The 18,137-nt window shown below is 38.0% G+C and overlaps 1 protein-coding gene across 1 annotated transcript in view; it reads right to left on the bottom strand.

The window, feature by feature from the left end:
* The window catches only part of COL24A1 (collagen type XXIV alpha 1 chain), a gene marked incomplete at both ends in the record, with an annotated part of 318,029 nt that overhangs the window by 14,949 nt on the left and 284,943 nt on the right, over positions 1 to 18,137 (bottom strand). The window contains 4 exons of the mRNA XM_080655503.1: positions 3,059 to 3,085; positions 3,188 to 3,223; positions 10,776 to 10,811; positions 16,579 to 16,632. Of these exons, the coding sequence (XP_080511629.1) occupies positions 3,059 to 3,085; positions 3,188 to 3,223; positions 10,776 to 10,811; positions 16,579 to 16,632 (153 nt within the window). The remainder of the gene's footprint in view (positions 1 to 3,058; positions 3,086 to 3,187; positions 3,224 to 10,775; positions 10,812 to 16,578; positions 16,633 to 18,137) is intronic.

Here is an 18,137-nt window from a genome sequence, read left to right on the forward strand (position 1 = left end):
GTATAGCAGTTGCACAAAAGGTTAAGCATGGAATTACCACATGATCCAGCAATTCCAATATGCTGAAATGTACTGAAAGCAGGGAGTCTCAACAGATGTTTGTACACCTATGTTCATATCAGCATTATTCACAGTAGCAAAAATATGAAAGCAATCCAACTGTCCATCTGGACAAACAAAATGTGGTACATACACACAATGACACATGCTACAATGTGGATGAACCCTGAAGACATATGTTTAGTGAAATAAGCCAGTCTAAAAGGACAAATACTGTATGACTTCACTTCTATGAGGTACCGAGAGTAGCCAAATTAATAAAGATAGAAAGTAGAATGGTGGTTGCCAGGGGCTAGCAAAAGGGAGGAATGGAGAATTATTATTTATTGAATATAGAGTTTCAGTTCTGGAAGAAGAAAAAAATTCTAGGCATGGTTGCACAACAATGTGAATGTACTTGATACCATTAAACTGTACACTTAAAAACTGTTAAAATGATAACTTTTATGTTGTGTATATTTTACCACAATTAAAATAATAAGTAAATAAATATGTTCATTATCCCTTACACCTAACCAGCTCACTTCTGGAAATTGGTCCTATAGATATTCTGCAAACTGATATGTATATGAGTAACACATTTGTACTGTTTGTATCAGGAAAAGATTGGAAACAACTTAGAAACCCATTAACAGAAGCCTGAATGGATGAATAAATTATACAATTTGAAGTGAAATGACCATGTTTCATTCTGTGAGTGTGTGGCAATAAAAACACAATGACCTTTAATAGTTTAGTAGTATAGTTTGGTGCTGCATTTATGCTAAGGTACCAGAAATTTTAATCACCATCAGTGCAAATGTCAACTCAATACAAAAGGCAACTTTTTTCAATAGCCATTGAAAAGAAAAAAGGTCATAACACTTGGCCACTCATGAATTTTGTTGGCAATATCTATAATCATATAATTTCCAATGTACTCACAAAGCTTCTTGCCTGGCACATAGTAGGCATTTAATGTGTTGACTGTTAATTTTTCTCAAGGTTAGCCTTTAGGGAAGGCAGGCCCAGAGAGACTATTTTGCTTTGGAAGTCATTCAACAACATTTAAGAGCGCATATCTGAATGTAAAACTTACATTAGGTACAGTGAGGGAATCCCAAAGAAGTAACTTCCTCCATGTATTCTAGTTAGAACATATTCTTACATGAAAATCACTTACTGTTTATAGAAAGGTGACATAAAATAGAATACAGAGAATGAGTTATCAGATTGGGGAGACTAATAGGGAGATTAGAAAGCTTCATTATAACTTGGGGGAGTATAATTGTCACATTTCTCTCACAATTTATTTGGATGAAACATGGCCCTGGTCAGGGCACCCCAGTATTTTGAGAAGTGTTATTTTCCAGGTATCTTAAGATCACTGGATGATGCAAACACTGATGGGATAGGAACTGATTTCAGGTCACACACTTCTCCAGGTTGAAGTAATTGCTTATTCTAGGAGAACAGGATGGTACCAGCAGCTGGAACCTCTCAAGTCACCAATCCAGGTTGCAGTTGACCCATTAATTAGAATAACTGAGTTGAAAATTCCTTATCTCATTTAATGATTTAAATGATTACTGTTTCCCCCACATCAGACACAGACATATATACCCATCCTGTTCTTCCCTTTATCCCACCAATCATTTTTGATAAGTTTGAATTCTTGTTTATTTCTTTGTTACTTTTTAAGTATCTTACCACGTGCACTGAGTTTCGGTCATCACCCTGATAATTCAAAAGCACCATCAATTTATGTCCCTTTTCCTGAAACACTTCCCTCTAGCTATTCTACTTCAGGAACCTGAGTAACTTACTTTATTTTAAAAAGGGAATGAGATTAGAAAATTTTAAACTTTTCTTATCTTGACCCATGGTAAGAAATACATTTTACATCATGACAAGATTCACACAAACATATATTTAACTGAAAAGTTTTGCAACACAATATTTATTCTTACTAGTGGAGATATACTGATTTTTTTTTCTTTTATATTGAACCAGGGTGAAAGAAAGAACAGAAAAGTTGACAGTAATTTGAAGATTTAAAGAAAGACATCTGCATTGATATTCATGCCAGGGAAGGTTTCATTAATCAAATGGACAGAAAGGGGGAGTAATTTTTAAAAATCATAGAGAAATGAACCTCCCATTTCCAAGGAGACAGTCTTCCTTATGGCACTTTGCTTGAAAGTTATTCCCTACCCCGATGAAAAGCTGAGAGGAATGAAGAGTTCCTGTGAGTAGGCCATAATGATCAACCAACTCGAACTGATACAGATCCAAATGACACTAGAGAAGCAGGTGGAAATAAGTTAAGGCTTGGAAGGCCTGGGACTGGCCATTGTTTGGGATTGCATAGCCAACAGTGAATCTCCTTTATGCAGGAAATCTAACCAAGGATCATTGTATTTGACCAGGATGCTATAGGGGTGGGGTGTGGGTGAGGTTGGGGATAGAAGGAGATCCTTTATAGATGGCAGGAAGATAAAGTGGATACAGAGTACAAGGGAAACAAAGCTGGGAACATTGGAAGCCAGGAAATAATACCTGACAATGAGGCAACAGAAGCATTGCCTCAAAGATAAGGGTAGCAAGTGTTTGGGTTGTAATAGGTAACAAGCAAATACATAAGAAGTCTGAGGGCTTCTACAGCCACCAGCAACTGAGATTCATATAAAGCTTAACAAGTGAATAACTCTGGTTGGAAAAAAAAAAAGACTTAAAAAAGGAGAGCTATGATGTAGGAAGAAATGGAGGGAGTTAGTATTTTTTGACCAATCATTATGTCAGGCACTGTGCTGAGTGCTTTACTTCTTATTTAAAACCATCTCTATTTTAGAGACAAGAAATCTGAGGCTTGGACATGATGTTATTATAGCTGGGAAGGTTCTATATCAGATTAGCAAAAAGAACAGACGCAGGTAAGAGGGGCATGGAGGGAGTTAATGGAAGCTTTAGAAAGTTAATAATTCACTAAGAAAAAATAAACAAAACCAAGAAAACTTACTCTTGGGCCTGGTGCTCCAGGTGGACCCTATGACATAACAAATTAAAAAAAGTTTATTCAGTAGATATCTCAAGTCAGGCAAGCATATAAGCATCAATGATACACAGATATAAATATAAATAAACTCACAGGAGGCCCTGGTTGACCTCTTGGTCCTTGGGGACCCTAGAAGAAATGGAGACAAAGCACAATATGTATATACTAGAGGCCCGATTCACGAAATTTGTGCAAGAGTAGGCCTTCTTTTCCCCGGCTTCCCTCGCAGCCCTGGCTTCATCCAGATGGTCGTCTGGTCTAATTAGCATATTATGCTTTTATTATTATAGATTATGCTTTTGGTTTGATATAAACAAGACAACGAATAGTCAACCTCTAACATTGCCTTTTTGTGTGAGGCAAGTCTTAAGATACAAAGTTATAGTATTTGAAGTTATATGCTCTTGTATTGAGTTATCAATCACATTCATGAACAAACCAGATATTTATTTTCATGTATTACTTATATTAGAAACTGAACTTATTCACATTAATAAACCATCATAAATATATTACTTAAAAATGTTAATATTAAGTATGTTTTCCCTGTTATTTCTAACATTCACCTAATTGTCAAAGATGAAAATTTCAGTGTTCTTAGATATATCTCTTTCCTTCAACATCCACCTATAAGTTGGTTACCAACTATATTGATTTCACCTCCAAACCTCTCCAAAATACTACTTCTCCATCCTCACAGCAACTGTCTTAGTTCAGTGCTAATCATGTTCTGTGAACTGAATGTTTGTCTCCCCCACATTCATATACAGAAGCCCTAATCTCCAATGTGACGGTATTTGGAGGTGGGGCTGTGCAAAGGTCATGTGGAGCCTTCCAACAATATAACATTTATTAGTTCTTTTTTATTGCTCTTGCTAACACACCATTAAGAAAAAGTAATGAATGGTAGTGGTCTTTTAAGAAGAGACACAAGAGACGCAAGAGGGTGACCTTCTGAAAACCAGGAAGAGAACCCTCATCAGACTTGAAATCTGTCAGTAGCTTGATTTTGGCCTTCCCAGCCTTTTAAACTGTGAGAAATAAAGGTTTGTTGTTTAACCCTTCCAGCTGATGGCAATTTGTTAAAGCAGCCCTAGCTGACTAAGACATCATGTTTTGCCTGGACTGATCTTCTGATTTCCTGCCTGAATTTATTCTACTATGCTAATTACATTCTACTTATAAAATGGAAATCTAATAGTGTAATTACTTAGTTGAAATTATTCAATGGCTCTTTATTGTTTAGCTGATAGAGTATAAACTTCTGAATTGCGATAGCCACCATTTATTGAAAACTCACTAAATGCCAAATTGTGGGCTGCTTGTTTATGGATAACGCGCTGTATGCCAAGTTGTGTGCTATATTCCCATTTTACAGTCAAGAAAAGATAGTGGTTAAGTAACCACAAATAAGGGGCAGGTAGGATTAAAATTTAAGTCAACTGGATACAAAAGCCTATGTTTTTAGTTAATGTGCACCTGTGCCTCTCTTGAAGGTCTGGGCCTCACTTCCACTGGCTCACTTCCCTCCCTCCCTCACCCCCCCGCAACATATCCAACACTCCATCTATAACCAACTACTTATAGATCTATGAATCTTCCAAGTTCTTTCATACATGTATTCTTTTGCATGTACTATTTCCTGTCTAGGAATGTTCCTTCTTACCTTTTCTATCTGTTTAACTCCCATTCTTCTTCCAATAGTTCTTTAAAACTCTGTACCCACCTGCCAATCCGATGTCACCTCCCTCTTGCTCAACTAACCACTTCTTCTGCATTCCACAATACATAACACATTGGAAAGTCCCTAGGGACCCTTGAAAGTGAGTTAGTCATCTTTTCACTTTCTGAAACAATAGTGCCTAATACACAGTAGGTGTTCAAAAGTTGTTATTGAATGAAAATTAGCTGTATTAATTTAGAAATTAGAATAATTAAAATATGTATAGCAAAATGTGAAAAGTTAGTTGACATTTTTCAAAATAAAACAATAATAATCAAAATAGAATGGGGGTTACCAGAGAGGAAGGGGGCTGGGAGAAGGGAAAAATGGGTGAAGGGGATCAGATATATGGTAACAGATGGAAATTAGACTATTTGGAGTGAGCATGCAATAGAATACACAGATATCGAAGTATAATGCTGTACACCTGAAATTTATATATCGGTATTAACCAATAAAATTAAAAAAAATAAAGTCCACTCAAAATTTGATTTGCTTTATGGTCAACCGAATGTTAAGACTATATTGGGTCAAATTTAGATTATGGTTAAAATATAAAAAAGCAAAATTTATCTTCTGCTGAATTTTAAATAATGTTGTATTAAGCATCTTTTATTGCCAAAGCTGTTAATTTTAAATATATTATGACTAGAAAAAACAATACATAGTAACTTCAAAAGGGTAGAGTACTCCAACACCATGCCTGCTGGGCATGTCTTTGTTTGCAGAATATATGATTATAACTTAAAGTAGAGAATGTATAAAACATGTACCTCAGAAGCTGCATGATAAATTACAGAAGGCTGTCTTGGAGATAGCCTTTTAAATATACACTGAGTGGCCAGATTATTATGATCTCTGAACGCATAATAATCTGGCCACTCAGTGTATATCCTATATAATAAAAGGCTAATATGCAAATTGTCCCCTCAACCAGGAGTTCGACCAGCAGGCAGGCCGGCCAACCGCCCATGTCCCCTCCCCCTGGCCAGGCTGGCCAGACCCCACCCATGCACGAATTCATGCACCGGGCCTCTAATTATATCTATATCTATATCTATATCTATATCTATATCTATATCTATATCTATATCTATATCTATATCTATATCTATATCTATATCTATATCTATATCTATATCTATATCTATATCTATATCTATCTATATACTGAAGGGCCAGATTATTATGCGTTCAGAGATCATAATAATCTGGCCACTCAGTGTATAGAGGCTCAGAGTTTGGCTGTGTGTGTTTCTCCATTCTGGATCAACATGGTAAAAATAAAGTTTACATTTCACCCCACTTAGCATATTTCTGACATTTGCAAAAATCTCACTGATGGTTCAGTACAAAATATATATCTTCTTTGTGACTTTGAAAGAGAAATTTATCACAGAAAGAAATAATTACTTATGCTGCTGATTTTATTGAGTTCATTTCAGCTTGTTTCCTAGAGTAAGTCATATCACCACAAATATGCTCAAACAAAATACTTCAAACAAGACAGGGCAGGACAACCCCAACCTGCACAGAACAGGGCAATTGCCCAAGTAAAACAAAATGTTATTCCAACAATATAACATTTATTAGGTGTTTTTTTTAATTTCTCTTGCTAACACACCATTAAGGAAAAGTAATTCACTCTCTCTAATTACTATATAAAGCAGCTTATAATAAAACTCAGTCGTCTATGTTAATTTCCTAAAGGTAACCAAATTAAGGTGAATAGTTATGGTGGTTTTGGCTATAGTTAAAGCACTACCTTTGAAAATAGACTTTCTCTTGATTTAATTCCAGTATTTACTGATGATCCTCTAAAAATAACATGTTCTATCATTAGACTTTGAAAATAATGATAAGTGCATGTTCTTGAACTAGAGTATTTATGTAAATACAATCATGATTTAGCTTCATAATCTTTAAGCTGGTGTAACTGAACAGAGCTTTCCTTTCCTCCTTTGTAAATCAAGAAGCTTGCATTATGGGATGTTTAACAACACCCCTGGTCTTTACCCTCTGGATTCCACTAACTTGCCCTTTCCCCTCCTCCTTGGGCACTGGAAGTTTGTACCTTAATTATGAAGAGTGCTATGGTAACCATCAGAGCAAAAGACTAATAAGTATACTAATTCAGGAAATACTACTCTACTAGCTTAAAATGGAAATAGCTGTTAATTTTTTAATTTTAGGGAATAGTATGCATTTATTAATCAATTCACTTCTCAAATAGTGCCTATGACATGGCGGGTTCTGTTCCGGACACGTAACCAGTACATCAGACAAAGTTCCCTGCTCTCATGAAGTTTAAATTCTAGCACAGGACACAAAAAATAAATAATTTCAATTAGTGCTAAAAGCCATGAGGAAAACAAAACTGGATATTGTGAAAGAGAATGAGCAGGAATAACAAGACAGGATAGTCATGGGAGGCTTCTCTAAGATGATATTTGAGCAGAGACCTGAATAATGAGATAAAAACCAGTCATTTGAAGAGGAGGTGAAAGAATGTTCTAGGTAAAAGGAAGGCATGTTCCAAAGAACAGAAAGACATTCATCGTATTTGGCAAAGAGAAAATGGTACATGAGAGTGGAGAAGTAAATAAGGCTAATTCCTGTAGGGCCTTGTAGACCAAGTGAGGAGGCATAGGGCAGCTTTAAGGAGGGGAGTGATATAATCTGACTTATATTTTTACAATATTACTCCAGTTGCTATGCAGGGAAAGGGTTTTAGTGGGGAAAAGTGGAAGAAATGAAAAGAGGACTGGAGTCCGGGGGAAACTAGAGTGCCAGGGATGAAGAATGAGGGAAGCAGATGGACTCAGAATAGTAATTAGAGCTCACGAGAATTAACTTCTACTTTAAAGAACTGTTACGTATTTATGTTCTATGCTTTTGTTTATTCTTTCATGAGGGGCTTTTTTAAAATTTTTCTTTTATGTAGAAGCACAGACTCTTACAGCTGGAAGTAGGTATGTCCTAATTCTTACTCAGTGCGGGAATACCAGTCCTGTAACCCAGAGACAGTCAGTAGGCTTCTACTGACAGATCCTATCTCACAAAACGATCTTGTGAGATTCATTATTATATTACACAGGCCATTATAATATTGAAATCAGGCTAGCATTCCATATGTTTAGTCGATTAGTACCTGCTTGTGATAATTATGTGTCAGGTACTATGATAGACTGGGAATTATGTGGCATCACAACACTCACCATCTTTCAGGGAGCAAAGCACAGAAACTGAAAATCCAATGCAATAAATAAGCCATTTACATTTTCTTTTCTAGAGCTACTCACATATATTCCTTCTTCCTCAAGACAACCTTTCAAATATCTGAAGACAACTATCATGTCCCAACACCCCAAGCCTTCTCTAATTGTTTTACTAATAACTTATTAAATACTAATGGCCCGATGCACAAAATTCATGCATGGGGCGGCGGGGGTGGGGGGGGGGGTTGTCCCTCAGCCTGGCCTGCACCCTCTCCAATCTGGGACCCCTCGGGGGATGTCCGACTGCCGGTTTAGGCCTGATCCCTATCCAGCAGTCAGATATCCCTCTCGCAATCCGGGACCGCTGGCTCCCAACCACTCACCTGCCTGCCTGCTTGATTGCCCCTAACCACTCTGCCTGCCAGCCTGCTTTCCCCCAACTAGCCCCCCCACCGGCCTTCTCGCCCCCAACTGCCTCCCCTGCAGGCCTGATTGCCCCCAACTGCCCCCCCGCCACCAGCCTGCTCGCCCCCAACTGTTTCCCCCACCCCGCTGGCCTGATAACCCCCAACTGTCCTCCCCTCCTGGCCTGATTGCCCCTAACCGCCTCTGCCTCAGCCCCACCACCATGGCTTTGTCTGGAAGGAAGTCCGGAAGGTCTCCCGGAAGGTCTCCCAGGCTAATTAGCATATTACCCTTTTATTAGTATAGATTTATTGAACACTCACTATAAGACACTGCTTTAGGTGTAGGGGACACAGTATTAAAACAAACAAATAAAATGTCTGGGTCACGGAGCTTACATTCTAGTGAGGTGAGATATAATAAGCAAAAAAACTAATAGATGGGCAGCATGTCAGGAGTAAGAAAATAGGTTAAGGACAAATAGGAAATCTCAGGCAGGTGGGACGATTGCTATTTGACATACACTAGTCAGGAAAAGCCTCTCTGATAAGGGGACATGTAAGTAAGGAACTAAAGAACAGTTGCCAAGCACTGTACTTGGTCCTGAGTATTCTGTCCACAGGTGGTAGTGGGGTGTGGCTAAAGCATCAGGAAGTCCAGCCTGAGCGAGTTATCTTTAAATTGAAACCTCAAGATACATAGGAATCACAGGGATAAATCGTATGGATGAGAAAAAGCAAGTGCAAAAACCAGGAGGTAAAGAGAGAACAAAGAGAATGAGAGGGATGGCCAAGCTGCAGTGTAGCAAAGGATAAATATCCCAGATATTTCAACTGGGTTTTTTTAGGACATGGGTGTCTGATACACTACCAATCTAAGAGAGCCCTCCTCTGGAGGTACTTTAATTTTGTCCGTGTTCCCCCATGGCTGTGGCCATATTTCTTTCAGTGCAACCTCAGACTGCAGACAGGCATAATCCATTTGATTTGTAATCCATTGGAGTCACTAAATTTTTTTTCTATCACATGAAATAGTTGTGAAATAGGTACTTGAGGTTTCCTAGTCCTGATGGAAGCTTATGTTACAGTCTGAGAGGGTTGGTCAGGGAGGCAGCTGGAGACAGACGGGTTTGGAAAATGGGCTAATTCTAAGCCTCCCACTTTTTCCTTTTCCCTTTCCTCCCCTGCTGGGGGATATGGCTTCACTGTGTACATACATCCTTGCTTCCTTGTTCTAGTAAGCCTGCTGCGAAATGTGAGAAATTTCTGCAAATTAAGCACATCTATTTTAACACTGTTTGGGGGGTTTTGGGCTATTTGAAATCACATTATTTCCATTCTTTTGCTAATTAATATAACTATAACTTTATTATTCTGCAGCCCAAGCATACCTCCCGGGTGAAAAACAAAAATCTCAACTGTCACTATGTAATCTTATTATCTTTTAATCAAGACTTTACTGCTACTTTTAAGTTTATTCTATGTGCCTTCTGTTCTTGGTTTCAATCCCCTTCATTTCACTCTGTGCCTGCCCTGTTTATGGCTGCTGCTTTAAAAATTCATTCGCATCTGTTAGGAAAGTGGCCCCTTTACAGAATATCTCCTTTAACTCAGAAGAATTGACATTCCAGAAAACTAGGAAATAGTGCCATTTAGGTCCCCAAAGGGCTGTGTATCTTTTTTTTTTTAATACATTTTTATTGATTTCAGAGAGGAAGGGTGAGGGAGAGAGTAATAGAAACATCAATGATGAGAGAGAATCATTGATTGGCTGCCTCCTGCACACCCCCTACTGGGGATTGAGCCCACAACCGGGGCATGTGCCCTTGACCAGAATCGAACCCAGGACCCTTCAGCCCACAAGCTGGCGCTCAATCCACTGAGCCAAACTGGCTAGGGCAGGGCTGTGTATTTTTTTGCTCAACCGCTCACCACTGTTTCCAATGGGCTGAAATACACAACTAATGATTTGCTTCTGTTTTGCAGACCTCTCAGCTGCTGACTGGATACCTAAAGTGACCTGGCGTGTGCTCCGGCAGCACCTGTGAGGAAGTCTATACTCCTCCTGATGCCTGGTAAGTCAAATATTCCATTCCACACAGGGATCTGGGAAGGGTGTGACAGGCAGGTTCTTAAATAAGTTTAGGGTTTACTAGGTTTCACTACTACTAGTATATACCACATGTTAGTTCTACTTCCTGAAAATTATCATTTTAACTTTTATCCCACAAGAATCAGATACATAATAATGAACACATCATACAAGGTCCTTGCTTTCATATAGCTTATAGCCTAATGACAAGTGATTCTATAACCACAGATTCAGTTAAACTTACAGTTTCACCTCTAAAGCCTTTGTCACCTCTGGGTCCCTAAAAGAAAAAAAAAAAAAAAGATGTTACTTTAGTGTTATTGATAGTTATTTACCAAACGTAGTTGAGGTTGTTTACAGAAACATAACAATTTGTTTTTGTTTTTAATCTAGCATGACTTGTTTATAAATTTATATAGATTCTAGTTTTCTTTTCCTAAGAATAAAAAGAGTAAGACAAAAACAAAAACAATCTATTGATTTATCTTGCTGTCTGTTTTGCAATCCTTAGCTCCACCTTAAAGAAAGACAGGGATAACAGCTACATATTTATTCAAATATTTATTCAAATTGACAGTCCATCACAACAATTTAGAAAGGAAATTATAGGTTAAATCCTCCTATTTGTTTTCCTCAGGCCTTGAAAACCTTGTTTCTAGGGAGCTTTCCTCGGCTCTCCTCTTCTCATTCTATTCCTCCTTCTGAGCTGATTCCCAATGATGTGTTCTATATATTTGCATTCAGTTTAAAATACTTTCTAATTTTATTTCAAACTTCCTCTTTGATCCATGCATTATTTACAAGGGTGTCATTTAATTTACAAGTGTTTGAAGATTTTCCTCGTATCTTTCTAGTTTATAGATTTTTAGTTTAGTTCCATTATGGTCAGAGAACACACTTTATTTGACGTCAGTGTTTTTAAGTTTAGTAAAATTTGTTTTACTAATATGATCTATTTTGATAACGGTTCCATTGCATTTGAAGAGAATGCTATTGGGTGGATCTACTGCTTTTTAAATTGTTAATATTTTTGTGTTCAACCTTGTGGAAATTATATATACAATATTTTAGTAAAAATGAGATCATACTATTCATCTTTTCTGTAACCTGGATTTATACCTTTACAATATAATATGGATGTTCTTCCATACACATTCCTCTAGATAATTATAATTTTAATAAATTATGATAATATTTTATTGAATTTCACATTAGATTTTTTCTAACTTTTGTCATAATAATGAATACTGTGATAAATATCCTGATGCTTAAGAAAATTCTGATAGAAATTACCCTGACAGATTATTTGAAATTGCAGGCACACCTGCAATAAGTGGGAGTGTGTACTGCTTTTGAAATGTGCATGTTCTGTCATTCTTTGTTCATCCTGCAAGCAAAAATACTACCTCATTTATTCACCATTTGTATTACTTCTTTTGTATTTGCTATGCTGTCCTTAACCCATTTAAAACTAGGATGTTAACTTTTAAAAATTGATTTTAAGATATGTTTACATATTTTTTTTACACCCTCCACCACCTCCAACCCAGTATGAACAAGTTGGTACATATCTCATTGTAGATCATTCTAATCAAATATTGACAAGTATGTTTACATATACTAGTATATGGAATGATTGGTCAGGGTTTATAATATTAATATCATATTATATACTCTTTTATGCATTCAATTTTTCATACTTACAATACATCATAAAATAACTGCAAATCAGCCAAACTAGATATAACTAATTTATTTAAATATCTGCATTATCCTATATAATAAAAGGCTAATATGCAAACCAACTGAATGGCGGAACAACCAATCACTATGATGAGCACTGACTACAAGGGGGCAGATGCTCAACGCAGGAGCTGCCCCCTAGTGGTCAGTGTGCTCGCACAGGGGGAGCACTCCTCAGCCAGAAGCTGGGCTCACGGCTGGCAAGCAAAGTGGCAGTGGTGGGAGCCTCTCCCACCTCCATGGCAGCACTAAGGATGTCCGACTCCAGGGAGTGGGCCTAAGCCGGCAGTCGGACATCCCCTGAGGGCTCCCGGACTGGGAGAGGTTACAGGCCGGGTTGAGGGACCCCCCAAGAGCATGAATTTCATGCACCGGGCCTCTAGTATTTCATAAAATGGTTAGATCACAAGATATTCAGCCATTCTTCTACAGATGAACATTCATGTGATTTCAAGCTTTTTTTCCTATACAAACTGTGCTATAAAAAAATCTTTTAAAAATTTCCTTAGTGTATTAACGTGTTTTTTATTCCTATGGGATAAATTCCATTAAGTGGAACTGCTTGGTCAAAGGGTGTATATATATCTTTCCATAAAGGCTGCAATTTACATTTCTACCTGTGATAAATGAGAGTACTGTTCTTCCTACATCCCTTTCTGAGAGGTTGGATATAATATCTCATTATTACCTTAGTTTGCATTTTCCTAACTAATAGTTATGTAGCATCTTTTCAAATAATTATTGATATTTTGAATTTGTTCTTTGTTTTTCTATTGAGTTTTCTATTTTTTCATACCAATTTCTAAAAGCTCTTTATACATTAGCCCATTCTATGTTGTATGCTTTGCAATTACTTTTTCCCAACTTACACAGAGGTGGACAAAAGGAGGTTTATAGTTGTGAGTACATGAAACAGAGTTTACTCTTATATTATTATTTCTTTTACAGTTTTCAGATTTTCTATTTTATATAAAAGGTCTCCCTAACCCTTAAGCTATACTCTAGTTTTCTAGATAATTTTCTAGAGATTTTAATTGTTTCACTTTTCTTACATTAAAGTATTTAAAAGTTTATCTGGGATTAAAATAAAAATTGGGCAAAATAGGGTTTGAGTTTCTTACACGGTGGTGGGACTAAAAGTAAACCCATCTCCCTTCCATGACACTAGTGTAGGAGTGCATACGTGGTTGAATCCTGGTTGATAGATATAAGAAAAATACAATGGGAGACTTCTTGAAAAAAGTTTTATGTTTCCCAAGATAGGGTTATAGAACACTTTTCACTTTGGATAATTATGTCTGGAAGTGACTCCTCAGAAATGATAGCCATCTTGCTATAAATATAATTATGAAGCCAGCATTGAGGATGGTAGAGTAGAGATATGGAAACAGTCTGTTCTTGGATAACATGATTGAGTCATTAAATTAACCAAATCTGAAGTCCCTTCCTACCTCTGGGCTCCCCATAATGTGGCACAAACTTCCTTACTGATAAAGCAGTTTGATTCAGGGTTCCTATTACTTGAAGCCAAAATTATCCTAACTGATATACCATTTTTGTTATAATTAAATTCCGCTATATATTCTGAGATTTAATTCTGGTCTCTAGCCTATTACATGATGTATTTGTGTATTTCTTTGTACTACCATATAGTTGCATTTATAATGACTTTAAAATAATGTTTTCTCATTTGGAAAGGCAAGTCTCTCATCCCCTACCACTATTTTCTTTCACAAAGTTTTGGTCATTCTCAAGTGCTTATTCTTTCATAATAAACTTTTCTTAGAAGTTTCTTTTTAATATAGAAAAAATAGAATATAGAAAAAATTTGACGTGTATGCTGAATATTATAAGGGCCCTAAGGAACCATTTATAAGCAAAACACTGTTAGGCATTTTAATTGCATAATTTCTTTATCATGTTTTCCTTGACCAATTAATATTTCACATTTTTGACAGAGTTCAACTTCCCATAATCAGAACAGTATGTGTTCCAAATTTCTGAAGAACCACCCACTGAAATATGAGAATTCTCCCTCTTACAATGCTCCACTTAGACTATGAGCTCTGAATGGTAAATGCTGAAAGTCTAGAGAAGTGTCAAGTTATACATTTAATTTTTTAAATTAAAAATCCAGTAAATTTGGCAGTGAATTCTTCTTAAAATTTACCAAAGAGAATAGTATACTTAACACTGTAAGTATAACATGGAAGCATCTCATTTTATATTTTAAAACTCTGTGTCTCTATAACACTTTTGAAATACTTGAAAACTTGATTCCCTACAGGGGAAGCTTTCTCTCCAAGTCTCAGTTTGCCTATTTCTACTGCACTCTTGCTTTTTATGTTTAGACTATTATTAGAACTGTAAATCTCTCTCAAGACAATCTTCCCAACATTGTCTTATTTATATCTTATTTCATAAGGCACTGGCATACATTAACTATCAGTTTCCTCTCCAAACAGCTTGAATGGGTGGAAAGAACACTGATCTTAAAATAAGAAACATCAGCTATGTAATTCCCTAGCTTCATCACCCAGAATAATTAAGGGTTATAAACCTCAACTGTTTCCTTATGTCTTAAGTGGAAAAAATAATATTCACTCCCAAAGTTTGCTGAAAGAATTTGAGAATATCTATCCTATATAATAAAAGGCTAATATGCAAATAGACCGAACAATGGAACAACTGGAATAACGGAACAACTGGTTGCTATGACGTGCGCTGACCACCAGGGGGGCATGTGTGGAACATGGCTGGCACTGTCCCCAGTAGGATGGTGGAACAGGTGAGCGGGGGCATCAGACCAAGGCGAGGCGCCAATTGCTGTCACTGGGGCAAGCCTCTGGTGGTTACTAAAAATTTTTTGCTCCCACGCGCTGCGGTCCTGCCCAGCACTTGCACCTGCTGCCAGCGCTGGCCCCGCTCACACCCGCTGCCAGCATCAGAACCGCTGCTCGCACCTGCTGCTGGTGCCTGGTGCCGGTCACAATCACTCAGCGCCATCAGCGGGTGCAAGCGGCGGCTACCGTCCCTGATTGTCCCTGAGTCTCGCCACCTCCCCCCACTCCTGAGGGGCGATTGGGGCAGCAGCCGCAGCTCACACCCGCTGATGGTGCCAGTCCTGCTCACACCCACTGCTGATGCCAGCTCCAATTGCTCCATGCCATCAGCGGGTGTGCAGGGCCGGCACGGTCAGCACATGGGAGCGGTGGCAATGGGAGCGGGGCTGCCAGCAGACTGGGGACTGGGGGCCATGGTGGGAGGGGCTGGACAGGGGCACAGAGGATGAGCCGAGACACGCCCCTGTGCCTACTGCAGCCTTGAGGCCCACAGTTCCTTTCAAGGTGCATGGATTCATACACTGGGCCCCTAGTCTATAATAATAAAAGCATAATATGCTAATTAGACTGGACATCCTTCCTTCCGGACAAAGCCACAGTGGGCAGGGGCTGCGGCAGAGGCCTCTAGCTGCAGTGGCAGCGGGCAGAGGCCAGGGCCAAGGCCCTTTCACGAATTTCTTGCATCAGGTCTCTGTTAATAAATATTTTTTATCTACTTCCTTCTTCACTGCTATCTGTACCCTATCTTCTACCGCAACTTATTCTCTAAGATCACTGTTAACTACCTTCTTGAAATTCATCTAGCTTAACCTTGTACTTTTCTGATTTTTCTTATTTTTACCAACAATTTCTTTCCTTTATTGTGGGCACTTTACATCTTAGCTGTTTGCTCTTCTTTTGCTTTGCTCTTTCCTTAAGAACTGACTCTTGCCGAAACCGGTTTGGCTCGGCGGATAGAGCGTCGGCCTGCGGACTGAAGGGTCCCGGGTTCGATTCCGGTCAAGGGCATGTACCTTGGTTGTGGGCACATCTCCAGTGGGAGGTGTGCAGGAGGCAGCTGATCGATGTTTCTCTCTCATCGATGTTTCTAACTTTCTATCCCTCTCCCTTCCTCTCTGTAGAAAATCAATAAAATATATTTAAAAAAAAAAAAAAAAAAAAGAACTGACTCTTTTTATTGCTTTAGTGATCACCACTATGCTTATGATGCTCAACCCCTCCTCCTCAACCCTAGTTCTATTTTCCTTTCTCAATTCCCACTTTAATGGATACCTCACTATATGCACCTTCTTCATTATACAAATGATTTCTAAGTTCTCAGAGATCACCTTTCAGATGAAAATGTACATCTATTTTGCCCTTTGCTTCTTAAATACCCAGGGTGATCCTTTATGGATTACTTTAGAAATAACATTAAAGGGGAAAAAGATGAAAAAATGACCTGTGTTGTGATAAACTTACAGTTCTACCTGTTGGGCCTGTTATACCTTCTCTGCCAAGGGGGCCAGTGTTTCCCTGTAGGAGTAAAAAGAAAACAGTCTCATTGCCAGTATAATTCAGAAAAATTCTAGAAAATTTCTTGTGCAATGGTAAAATAATCCATGTCTGCATAACTTCAGTTTTTATTATAAAATCTTATAGTATTAACAGAAGCATAGTAATTTTGATTTGTAGTGTGTGACACAATTCTACATCCTATATAATAAAAGGCTAATATGCAAATCGACCAAATGGGGAAACAACTGGTTGCTATGATGCACACTGACCACCAGGGGGCAAACGCTCAATGCAGGAGCTGCCCCCTGGTGGTCAGTGTGCTCCCACAGGGGGAGCGCTGCTCAGCCAGAAGCCAGGTTCATGGCTGGCGAGTGCAGCAGTGGTGGCGGGAGCCTCTCCCACCTTCACAGCAGCACGCAGCACCAAGAATGTCTGACTGACGGCTTAGGCCTAAGCTGTCAGTCAGGCATCTCCTGAGGGCTTCCAAACTGCGAGTGGGCAAAGGGCGGGCTGAGAGACCACTCCCCCGAGTGCATGATTTCCATGCACCAGGCCTCTAGTATTATAATACTTTCCTATCAGGAGAGTTACATTGGTATAATTCCTAACAAACTGATAAATCAGCATTATAATTTTTATGTATTGGTAACTTCAATAATTCCATTTCATATGTATGTCATTATATAAAAATGCAATTATTTTATATAAAAAGACTACATAGAATGATAACAAAATTTTGCATAAATTACTTTATAGATGTTGAAGAAACAGATGTTTGAGTAACATGTAACATGGAATTGAGAGAAAGTATGAGAAAGAATCAGAGCATCATATGTGACAAACTAAACTTCAGTTTCTTCATCTGTAAAATAAGAATGCCTACTTCATAGGGCCACTGTGAGAATTAAATGTGACAAATAATTTTGAAACTGTAAGCTTTTATTCGATTATAATGATAACCTTAAATAAGCTAGATCTTTGTTCTATTTCTCCCAAACTAGGTATAGAACCTATCATTTCTTAATGAATGCAAACTACTGATTTTAGTTATTTTCTTTCAACCTACACTTCAACTTCCACTAGCTGCAAATTTTATACTTTCTGGCTCACACTTGAACTGGAATACATAAATGTAGGTATCTAACAGGCTTTCTCTTTTCCCAACTATTGGTAAGGTACAGAAAAATACTACCAATGCAACACATCTATAGATAGCTTTAATATTAAGTTGGCCTAGAATGAGAAATTACCCAATACTCCCAAAATAGTCTAATGGAATCTCTTAAACACAATGATTTTGTGTGGTGAACACACAATTCCATGTACAGATGCTGTATTATAGAACTGTACACTTAACCTACATAATTTTATTAACCAATGTTGCCCCAGTACATTTAATAAATTTTAATAAAAACCAAAATGGTTGCATTGGCCAGTTTTGGCTCAGTGCATAGAGTGTTGGCCTGTGGACTGAAGGATCCTGGGTTGGATTCCAGTCAAGGGCATATAACTTGTTTGCAGGC

The sequence above is a fragment of the Plecotus auritus genome (assembly GCF_963455305.1).
Source record: "Plecotus auritus genome assembly, chromosome: 2".
Classification (NCBI taxonomy): domain Eukaryota; kingdom Metazoa; phylum Chordata; class Mammalia; order Chiroptera; family Vespertilionidae; genus Plecotus; species Plecotus auritus.